This window comes from Mytilus californianus, unplaced genomic scaffold (genome assembly GCF_021869535.1).
Source record: "Mytilus californianus isolate M0D057914Y unplaced genomic scaffold, xbMytCali1.0.p SCAF_6, whole genome shotgun sequence".
NCBI classification, from domain to species: domain Eukaryota; kingdom Metazoa; phylum Mollusca; class Bivalvia; order Mytilida; family Mytilidae; genus Mytilus; species Mytilus californianus.
In genome coordinates this window covers 74,033,792-74,044,156 of record NW_026262712.1, presented here as the reverse complement: position 1 = coordinate 74,044,156, position 10,365 = coordinate 74,033,792, and the positions used below count along the sequence as shown (strand labels likewise).

The 10,365-nt window shown below is 33.4% G+C and overlaps 1 protein-coding gene across 1 annotated transcript; it reads left to right on the top strand.

Annotated features, from left to right (window-relative positions):
* Window positions 1-6,443: 6,443 nt before the first annotated feature.
* On the top strand, window positions 6,444-9,335 carry LOC127704694 (SET and MYND domain-containing protein 4-like). The gene has a single exon (XM_052208830.1). The coding sequence runs from the start codon at window positions 6,514-6,516 to the stop codon at window positions 8,413-8,415; it is 1,902 nt and encodes a 633-aa protein (XP_052064790.1). The 5' UTR covers window positions 6,444-6,513; the 3' UTR covers window positions 8,416-9,335.
* The last annotated feature ends 1,030 nt before the right edge of the window (window positions 9,336-10,365 follow it).

The following is a 10,365-nucleotide window of genomic DNA, read 5'->3' as shown; positions in this document are numbered from 1 at the left end:
TTCAGTGTGGTGATATTAATATATAGTGGTGATGGATATATACATTAGTGAATCCTGTTAAATTTACTCCTGCCAATTCGCCCCACTTATGATAATGGAAAATATCCAGGTGAATATATAATTAAGGTCTGCCAACTCCCATCACATAAATGAAAACTTATCTACACAGAATACAAAAAAAAACTAAAATTTATTATATGATAATTATTGGTATTAAATGATGTTTTACTTCTTAAAATATAATTGTAGATACATGTACATTATTTATTATTATGTAATTTACGTATTTAATGGAGAATAACTTTATTCTAGCAAGCTTAGTTATATTGAAACAATTGCAAAGAAACCTGTAAATTGTATCATAATCCGATATATCATCATAACAATTTAAGGATTCCAATTTAACAGCAATTTGATATTATAGCAATTAACGGACTGATTACTTTTGTCTTTGAATTAAGAATAATTAAACTACAAAAACGTGATGCTTTTTGAAGGTTTTCATAGGTATTCATATATCATCAGTAGGGCGAGTTGGCAGGCCTATATTCAACGGGATTGCATAATTTTTCATCAGTGGGGCGAGTTGGCATGACAAATTTCATCTGGATTTTTCTGTTTTTCATACATGTAAGTGGGGCGACTTGGCAGACCTACAAAATGTATATTCAGCGGAATTTTACCCTTTTTCATAAGTTGGAGAGTTGGAAAACGTGAGTGAAGCGATTTTTATGCCCTCGCCGTAGTGGTGGGGGCATTAAGTTTTACCCTTGTCCGTCTGTACGTACATAAAATTGGTTTCCGTTCTCTAACTTAAGTTTGCCTCAACCAAATGTTATGAAACTTATACACAATGCTTATTACCACACAACACAGATCAAGTTTGAATTTTGGTGGCGTCACTTTAACCGTTCTAGAGTTATGCCCCTTTATAAATGGAAAAATTGCAATATTTTTATTTTCTTCTAAATATCAAGTAATTTTTATACGACCGCAAAAAAATTTTGCGGTCGTATATTGGTATGACGTTGGCGTCGTCGTTGTCGTCATCGTCCGAAGACACTTTGTTTTCGCACTCTTACTTTAGTTGAAGTGAATGGATCTCTTTGAAATTTTACCATAAGGTTAAATACTACAAAAGGAAGGTTGGGATTGATTTTGGGGGTTATGGTACCAACAGTTAAGGAATTAGGGGCCAAAAATAAGCATTTTCTAGTTTCCAGACAATAACTGTGGAACGGTGTATGGATCTCTCTGAAATTATACTACAAGTTTCCATACCACAAAGGGATGGTTAGGATTTGCTTTGGGGGGTTATGGCTCAAACCGTTTAGGAATTAGGGGCAAAAAAGGGGGAAAAACAAGGTTGTCCTGGTTAATGGACAAATACTTTACAAAAATAGTATTTAATTGCACAGTATGGCGCATTAGATTTGTAAAATCTTTGACCACATTTATTAGTTGTTATGCCGAATCTAACCGTGTATTTAGATTTTTAATTTTGGGTCCAGTTTTCAAATTGGTCTACATTAAGGTCCAAAGGGTTCAAAATTAAACTTTGTTTGATTTTAACAAAAATTGAATATATGGGGTTCTTTGATATGCTGAATCTAAACATGTATAGATTTTTGATTTTTGGCCCAGTTTTTAAGTTGGTCCAAATTGGGGTCCAAAATTAAACTTTGTTTGATTTCAACAAAAATTGAATATATGGGGTTCTTTTATATGCTGAATCTAACCATGTATTTAGATTTTTTATTTGTGGGCCCCGCTATCAAATTGGTTCATATTGAGGTCAAAAGAGTCCAAAATTAAACTTTGTTTGATTTCATCAAAAATTGAATTATTGGGGTTATTTGATATTCCAAATCTAACCTTGTATTTAGATTTTTAATTTTGGGTCCCGTTTTTTAAATTAGTCTACATTAAGGTCCAAAGGGTTCAAAATTAAACTTAGTTTGATTTTAACAAAAATTGAATTCTTGGGGTTCTTTGATATGCTGAATCTAAACATGTGTTTAGATTTTTGATTATGGGCCCAGTTTTCAAGTTTGTCCAAGTTGGGGTCCAAAATTAAACTGTGTTTGATTTCAACAAAAATTGAATACAAGGGGTTCTTTGATATGCTGAATCTAACCTTGTATTTTGATTTTGGACATTGGACCATAATAGGTAAATTAAAAAAATTCAAGTTCTTAGACCACATTCTTTCTGTGTCAGAAACCTATGCTGTGTCAAATATTTAATCACAATCCAAATTCAGAGCTGTATCAAGCTTGAATGTTGTGTCCATACTTGCCCCAACTGTTCAGGGTTCGACCTCTGTGGTCATATCAAGCTGCGCCCAGCGAAGCATTTTATTAAAATTGGAGTTATCTTCCTTTGTCCATGATTATAATTGAATCAACTACAATCAATGCTTTATACAATGCAATGTTTAATTTTGACTCCCACTGATAAAACACTGATCAAGTTGAATTTGGGTAGTGTCACTTTAACCATTATTGAGTTATGCCCCTTTATAATTCGAAAGATTGCAAAATTTTTGGTTTCCATTCTGTAACTTAAGTTTGCCCCAACCAAACATTATGAAACCTATACACAATATTCATTACCATAAAACTAAGATCAAGTACAAATTTTTTGTTTCCGTTTTCTAACTTTAGTTTGCCTCAACCAAATGTTATGAAACTTATACACAATGCTTATTACTACATAATACAGATTAAGTACGAAATTTGGTGGCAACACTTTTACCATTCTTGAGTTATGTCCCTTTATAAACATAAAAATTGCTGAATTTTTCGTTTCCGTTCTCTAACTTTAGTTTGTCTCAACCAAATGTTATAAAACTAATACACAACCGTTCTAGAGTTATACGTGTTTACAAATAGAAAAATTGCTGAATTTTAAGTTTCTATTGTCTACTTAAGTTAGCCTCAACCAAATGTTATGAGACTTACACACAATGCTTATTACCACAAAACTCAGATCAAGTTCAAATTTGGGTAGCGTCACTTTAACCGTTCTTCAGTTATGTCCCTTTATAACTATATGATATGCAAGCGGGGGCATCATCTGTGTCCACATGTGGACACTATCCACATTTATTTAAAAAGGGGTGCAAGTTGGTGGAAAAGTGGGGCGACTTGGTGTGGGTTGATTTGTCATGGATTCTTCCTATCCCATGACCAAGTTTGAATCTGGGTCCATTGACCCAAAATCATGTTCGCTCCAATTCTCATTCACCCCTTTCACATAGCACCCCACACATTCACACCTTTTTAAAGGTTTTGTGTTGAATAAGTTTTTATACGACCGCAAAAATTAAAAATTTTTTGGTCGTATATTGGTATGACGTTGGCGTCGTCGTCGTCTGGTGTCGTCCGAAGACACATTAGTTTTCGCACTCTAACTTTAGTTTAAGTGAATGGATCTCCATGAAATTTTACCATAAGGTTCAATACCAGGAAAGGAAGGTTGGGATTGATTTTGGGGGTTATGGTACCAACAGTTAAGGAATTAGGGGCCAAAAAGGGGCCAAAAATAAGCATTTTTGTAACTTCTAGACAATAACTTGTGTGTAAGTGTATGGATCTCTCTGACATTGTACCACAAGGTTCCATATCACAAAGGGAAGGCTGTAATTGATTTTGGGGGTAATTGCCTCAAAATTTTAGGAATTAGGGGCCAAAAAAGGGGCAAAAAACAAGCATTTTTCTAGTTTCATGACAATAACTTGTGTGTAAGTGTTTGGATATTTCTGAAATAGTACTACAAGGTTCCATATCACAAAGGGAAAGCTGGAATTGAGTTTGGGGGTAATTGCCCGAAACGTTTAGGAATTGGGGGCCAAAAAGGGGCCAAAAATAAGCATTTTTCTAGTTTCCAGACAATAACTTGTGTTCAAGTGTATGGATCTCTCTGAAATTGTACTGCAAGGTACCATACCACAAAGGGAAGGCTGGAATTGAGTTTGGGGGTGATGAATCATAAGGGGGTTCAAAAAATTTGGGGGGGGGGGGTTTTTTTTTTCTTTTTTTTTCTTTTTTTCCTTTTTTTTTTCTTTTAAAATTTTCCATTTTAAGTTGGTTATTTCTGATTAATATTTAAAAGCAAATAATAATGATATGGTAGGAGATACACACCAAACAGGATGTGTAAATTATTATATAATAAGTATTGTGCAATAGCAAGAAATTTTCAATTGCACAGTATTGCACAATAGCAAGAAATCTTCAATTGCACAGTATTGCGCAATAGCAAGAAATCTTCAGTTGCACAGTATTGTGCAATAGCAAGAAATATCCAATAGCACAATATTGCGCAATAGCAAGAAATTGTCAATTGTACAGTATTGCACAATAGCAAGAAATATTCAATTGCACAGTATTGTGCAAAAGAAGATACTTCGTATAAATTGCTTATTTCTTGATCAATTTCAATGGGGTTTTATTCTTGAATTCTTGGGGTTCTTTAATATGCTGAATCTAACCGTGTATTAAGTTTTTGGATTTTGGGCCCCGTTTTTAAATTGGTCCACATTGAGGTCCAAAGGGTCCAAAATTTAACTTTGTTTGATTTCATCAAAAATTGAATTATTGGGGTTCTTTGATATGCCGAATCTAACCGTGTATTTAGATTCTTAATTTTTGGTTCCGTTTTCAAATTGGTCTACATTAAGGTCCAAAGCATGTGAGGGCCTCAGGGAAGATTAGTTTATTGTAACTAACTGAGTTTACCCTCTTTAAATAAAGAATTTATTATTATTATTATTATTATTATTATAAAGGGTCCAAAATAAAACTTAGTTATTTTTAGGGTTCTTTGATATGCTGAATCGAAACATGTATTTAGATGTTTGATTATGGGCCCAGTTTTCAAGTTGGTCCAAATCGGGGTCCAAAATTAAACTTTGTTTAATTTCAACAAAAATTGAATATATGGGGTTCTTTGATATGCTGAATCTAACCATGTATTTAGATTTTTGATTTTTGGGCCCCGTTATCAACTTTGTCCACATTGAGGTCAAAAGGGTCCAAAATTAAACTTTGTTTGATTTCATCAAAAATTGAATTCTTGGGGTTCTTTGATATGCCGAATCTAACCATGTATTTAGATTTTGGATATTGGACCATAATAGGTGAATGTCCAATTTAAAATTTTTAAGTTCTTAGACCACATTCATTCTGTGTCAGAAACCTATGATGTGTCAAATATTTAATCACAATCCAAATTCAGAGCTGTATCAAGCTTGAATGTTGTGTCCATACTTGCCCCAACTGTTCAGGGTTCGACCTCTGCGGTCGTATCAAGCTGCGCCCTGCGGAGCATTTTATTATAATTGCTTTAGTTTGATGAAAAGGAATATGAATATTGTCATGATGATCAAAGACTAAGTCATTCGTTTCTAAGACTTTGTAAAAGAAAGGCAGAAAATTCCAAACTGCTATCAAACTCGTCACAAACTGTTAGAAATAACTATCTTGTATTTTTTTCATTAAAAATCTTCATTGAATTACTCCTTCCAAGCTAATATTTGTATTTTACTTTACACCAAACACATAACAATAATACCAAATTAGCTTTGTAAAAACCAATTAACAGTAATCTAAAATAAATCACAATTAATAATTTTAAAATCATCTAATCACAAAAAAAATATTTCATTTAAAAAAATTACGAATTTTATTCATCATGTTCATGAAAATATAAATATTTTGATACATGTATGAACACTGTAATAAAAAAAAACATCTTTTAATTCAACCGGTATTTGAGAGTGCAAACAGAACCAAGGGGCGAACATGTGGGATGTAGGGTGCAAAACTGCAAATGTGTATTTGGAGTCCAGGGACCCCATACCACCAAGTTTATTGTGCACTACAGACTGGCAATAGTCACATAAGTAAATCAACCTGTTTCAAAGCACTCTGACATGAGGGCCAAATAACATGAGTAATATAACTCCAATTAAAATTATGTCAATGAAAAACTATCTTATTTCCTGTTGGATAAATACATTTACATTTATTTCCTTTAAATGTAATGAATAAATAGAAAATTTCCATCAAATTATTTTATTTGTTAACTGCAGGGAGTAGCCTTCTTAAAAATTAACTACGAAATGCATCATTTACTATGAATACATGTAACTTTACACTGTAATGTTTTATAAATCTGTTGTTGATAAGGACATACATTTGTAGGCAGTAGATGTAGATAACAGTACTATTTGTTGTTTACTTTTAATATTTGTCAATAAACATATGCTCTTAGGTGGAGTTTCAACATACTCAATCAGCATTTCTTTTTTTTTATTTATTCATGCATGACATTTTATGTGTTGTCATAAGCATTTTAATTTTAAGTACCAAAAATGTTTTCAATTTTGCAGATACTAAAATGTCTGTGGTACAGAAGCTTCAAGATGAGTTATTGAAGCAGGATGGAATCTATGATGACATTCTTACAAAGTTTAAAGATTGTAAAACAAACAAAAGTAGAATCCAGATGGTTGCACAGATAGATGGTGTAAATAAACATTTTGACATTATCCCTGAAAGTAAACAAAAGTCATCTGATACTTCTACTAGGTTTAGAAATGAAGGAAATACATTCTTTCAGAAGGGAGAGTTTCAAAGAGCTCTGGATAAATATAACCAAAGTGTAGTGTATGCTCCTGCATTGTGTCCTGATGACCATTCCAAGGACCAACATAAAGGAGACAACTTAGAACTTTCCTATGCCTTAGCTAACCGCTCGGCTGTCTTCTTTCATCAGAAAAGTTATGATGATTGTTTGAGTGATATTGACTTAGCTATTCAGAATGAATATCCTAAATCTTTGATTTATAAATTACATGAAAGAAAAGCAAAGTGCTATGTTGAAAAGAAAGAAATACCAAAAGCTACTGAATCATTTCAAAATGCACTCAACTCATTGTCAGATGCTGAACTTGATGAAAAAAAATCCCAAAATATCAAAAACTCAGTTGAAAAGTCGATTGAAAAATGCAAGAAAAATGTATCAAATAATGATGGAAAGCCAGGAACCCAGTCTTTCCAGAAATTTCATGGTCCACTTCCAACCATTGAGAAGAGAAGTAAAATATTCCCATCTGCATCAGATGCAGTTGGGATAACTGAGAACAAAGAAACAGAATTTGGACTGGCTGCAACACGGGACATTTATGTTGGTGAAGTTCTAATAATAGAAAAGGGCTATACATCCATTGTATTACCAAAGTTTGATACAATCTATTGCCATCATTGTTGTCAGCGAGTTGTGTCAGCTCATCCTTGTCATCACTGTAGTGAAGTTATGTTCTGTAGTCACATGTGTTACAAGGAATCATGGGAAGGATATCATTCTATAGAATGTCCATGTTTAGGAACAGTTAAGCAGGCCAATTTAGGCCTTGGTTACTTGGCTTTTAAGATGGTAGTGAAAGCAGGATTATCTTTAGTAATGGAGTATGAGAGACGAGAACAAGAGGATGGATGTAAGAGGTCTGTTGGCTTCAATACTGATGGTGTTTATAATTCTGATGATTACAACACTGTATATAGCTTAGTTAATCATAGTGAAAAACGTACATCAGAAGATCTGTTTAAGCGAAGTTTACAAGCATGTTTTCTACTGAAATGTCTAGAGAAGACAAGCTACTTTAATGAAGATGAGAGAAAAGTATCATTTGCTGACAAATGTTACGTAGCTGGGCATATATTACGACATATTATGATGCTACCATGCAATGCCCATGAAGTATCAGAACTTGCGCTGAAACCAGAAAGTTTGCCAGAATCTGAAACCAAGGAGATAGGGTCTGGAATCTATCCTATACTCAGTCTTATCAACCATTCATGTGACCCTAATGTAGTGAGACACTCATATGGTGATGTATGTGTGGTCAGAGCAATAAAGAATATTGATGCTGGTGAAGAAATAGCTGATAATTATGGTGCTCTCTATCCGTTAACTGTATGTTCTGAAAGAAGAGAAATATTAAAACCACAGTACTATTTTACATGCAATTGTAAAGCATGCAGAGAAGATTGGCCGTTGTATTTCAACATACCTGTTGATGTACCCAAGTTCAGATGTCAGAAATGTAATGGACCTGTGGTCATTCCTCCTGACAAGAAGACAGAGAATTCTGTTTGTCTTAATTGTTCACATGTTCAAGATACAACAGATGTTATTGTCAAACTTCACCAGTCACAAGATGAATATCAGAATGTTCTACAACAAGTCCTAATAGGAGAGAGACTACACGAAGCTCTGCCCAAGTTAGAAGCATATCTTCAGTTCCTATATAAAACTGTGTGTATACCATGGCAGGACTGTAACAATTGTCAGGAAGCTATTAAACAATGCTATGCTGTACAAGCAAGCTGCTTTATTGCTAGCTGAATTAACTATTCAATGTTATTTGGTACCTTCAGCAACCCGGTGTAAAAATAATTACAATTAGGAAAATACATTTGATATTGTGCAATGGCAAAAGTAAAGAACAAACATTTTTATACGACCGCAAAAAAATTTTGCGGTCGTATATTGGTATGACGTTGGCGTCGTCGTCGTCTGAAGACACATTGTTTTTTGCACTTTAACTTTAATTTAAGTGAATGGATCTCTATGAAATTTTACCATAAGTTTCAATACCAAAAAAGGAAGGTTGGGATTGATTTTGGGGGTTATGGTACCAACAGTTAAGGAATTAGGGGCCAAAAATAAGCATTTTTGTAACTTCCAGACATAACTTGTGTATTAGTGTATGGATCTCTCTGACATTGTACCACAAGGTACCATACCACAAAGGGAAGGCTGGGACTGATTTTGGGAGTAATTGCCTCAAAATTTTAGGAATTAGGGGCCAAAAAGGGGCAAAAAAACAAGCATTTTTCTAGTTTCAGGACAATAACGTGTGTGTAAGTGTATGGATCTTTATGAAATTGTACTACAAAGTTCCATATCACAAAGGGAAAGCTGGGTTTGAGTTTGGGGGTAGTTGCCCTAAACGTTTAGGAATTTGGGGCCAAAAAACAAGCATTTTTCTAGTTTCCAGACAATAACTTGTGTTCAAGTGTACGGATCTCTCTGAAATTGTACTACAAGGTACCATACCTCAAAGGGAAGGCTAGGATTGAGTTTGGGGTGATGAATCATAAGGGGGTTCAAAAAAATTTGAGGGGGGATTTTTTTTTTCCTTTTTTTTCTTTAAAATTTTCCATTTTAAATTGGTTATTTCTGATTTATATAAACATGTACATGTAAAAGCAAATAATAATGATATGGTTTGAATAGGTAAATTAAAACTTTTTAAGGTCTTAGACCACATTCATTCTGTGTCAGAAACCTATGTTGTGTCAAATATTTAATCACAATCCAAATTCAGTGCTGTATCAAGCTTGAATGTTGTGTCCATACTTGCCCCAACTGTTCAGGGTTCGACCTCTGGGGTCGTATCAAGCTGCGCCCAGCAGAGCATTTTATTATGATAATAAATAAATAGAAGTTGAAAGGAAAACAAATTTAATTTATGGTTGGGCGTTTTTCAATTTTAAAGGTGTTTTATTTTAGTGCCTTGTACTTACTTTTTTCATGTGACTCGCTGCTTTCCTTATTTTCATATTATTTTAGGGCATTCGTTTAAAAAACAGCTAAAAAGATTTTTCAATGAAAATTGGTTTATTTTTAACATGTTTGAAAGTCAAAGTGATATAAAAAATTACAATGTTTTCAGTCATATGCCACCAACTTCCTAATATATGCACTAAGTGGAGTAGATATGTACATGTAATTTAAATTATTTGTTTGAGTCACTAAAGCAATGAGCAGTGTATCAATAATCTTACATCCATCTGAACATGCATGAAATATTTGCAACTGGATGTTAAGCATACAGCAATCAATCAATCAATAATCTTTATTAATCTTACATTTGTTATTATGCATGAAATATTTGCCACTGGATGTTAAGCAACCAACAATCAATCAATCAATAATCTTACATTTGTTATTAGTTTATTTTGTACATTTGTTTGTGATAACAAGTACCATGTGTAACTTTTTATGCAAAGCATTTATAGATATTTTTTTATTTGCTTTGTGATAATTACAATCAAAGACTTTTAATGAACATGATTAAACAAATGTGTGTTGGCATATATGTCTGTTTGTACATGTACCCAAAAGTTGGAAAAATCTCAGTTGTAAATATAATATACAGGTATCAAAGTTACTCCAAAATGTCATCCTGCTATTCCTCCAATATAAAAATATGGAGACGTGGTACTATGCCTGTGAGAGAACCATCCAGCAGAGACCAAATTGACTGCATGTAAACAACTATAAAGGTCA

Bases quoted from the DNA above. Each gene is read 5' to 3' on its own strand.
- LOC127704694 (XM_052208830.1), top strand. From the start codon at position 6,514: ATGGTTGCACAGATAGATGGTGTAAATAAACATTTTGACATTATCCCT.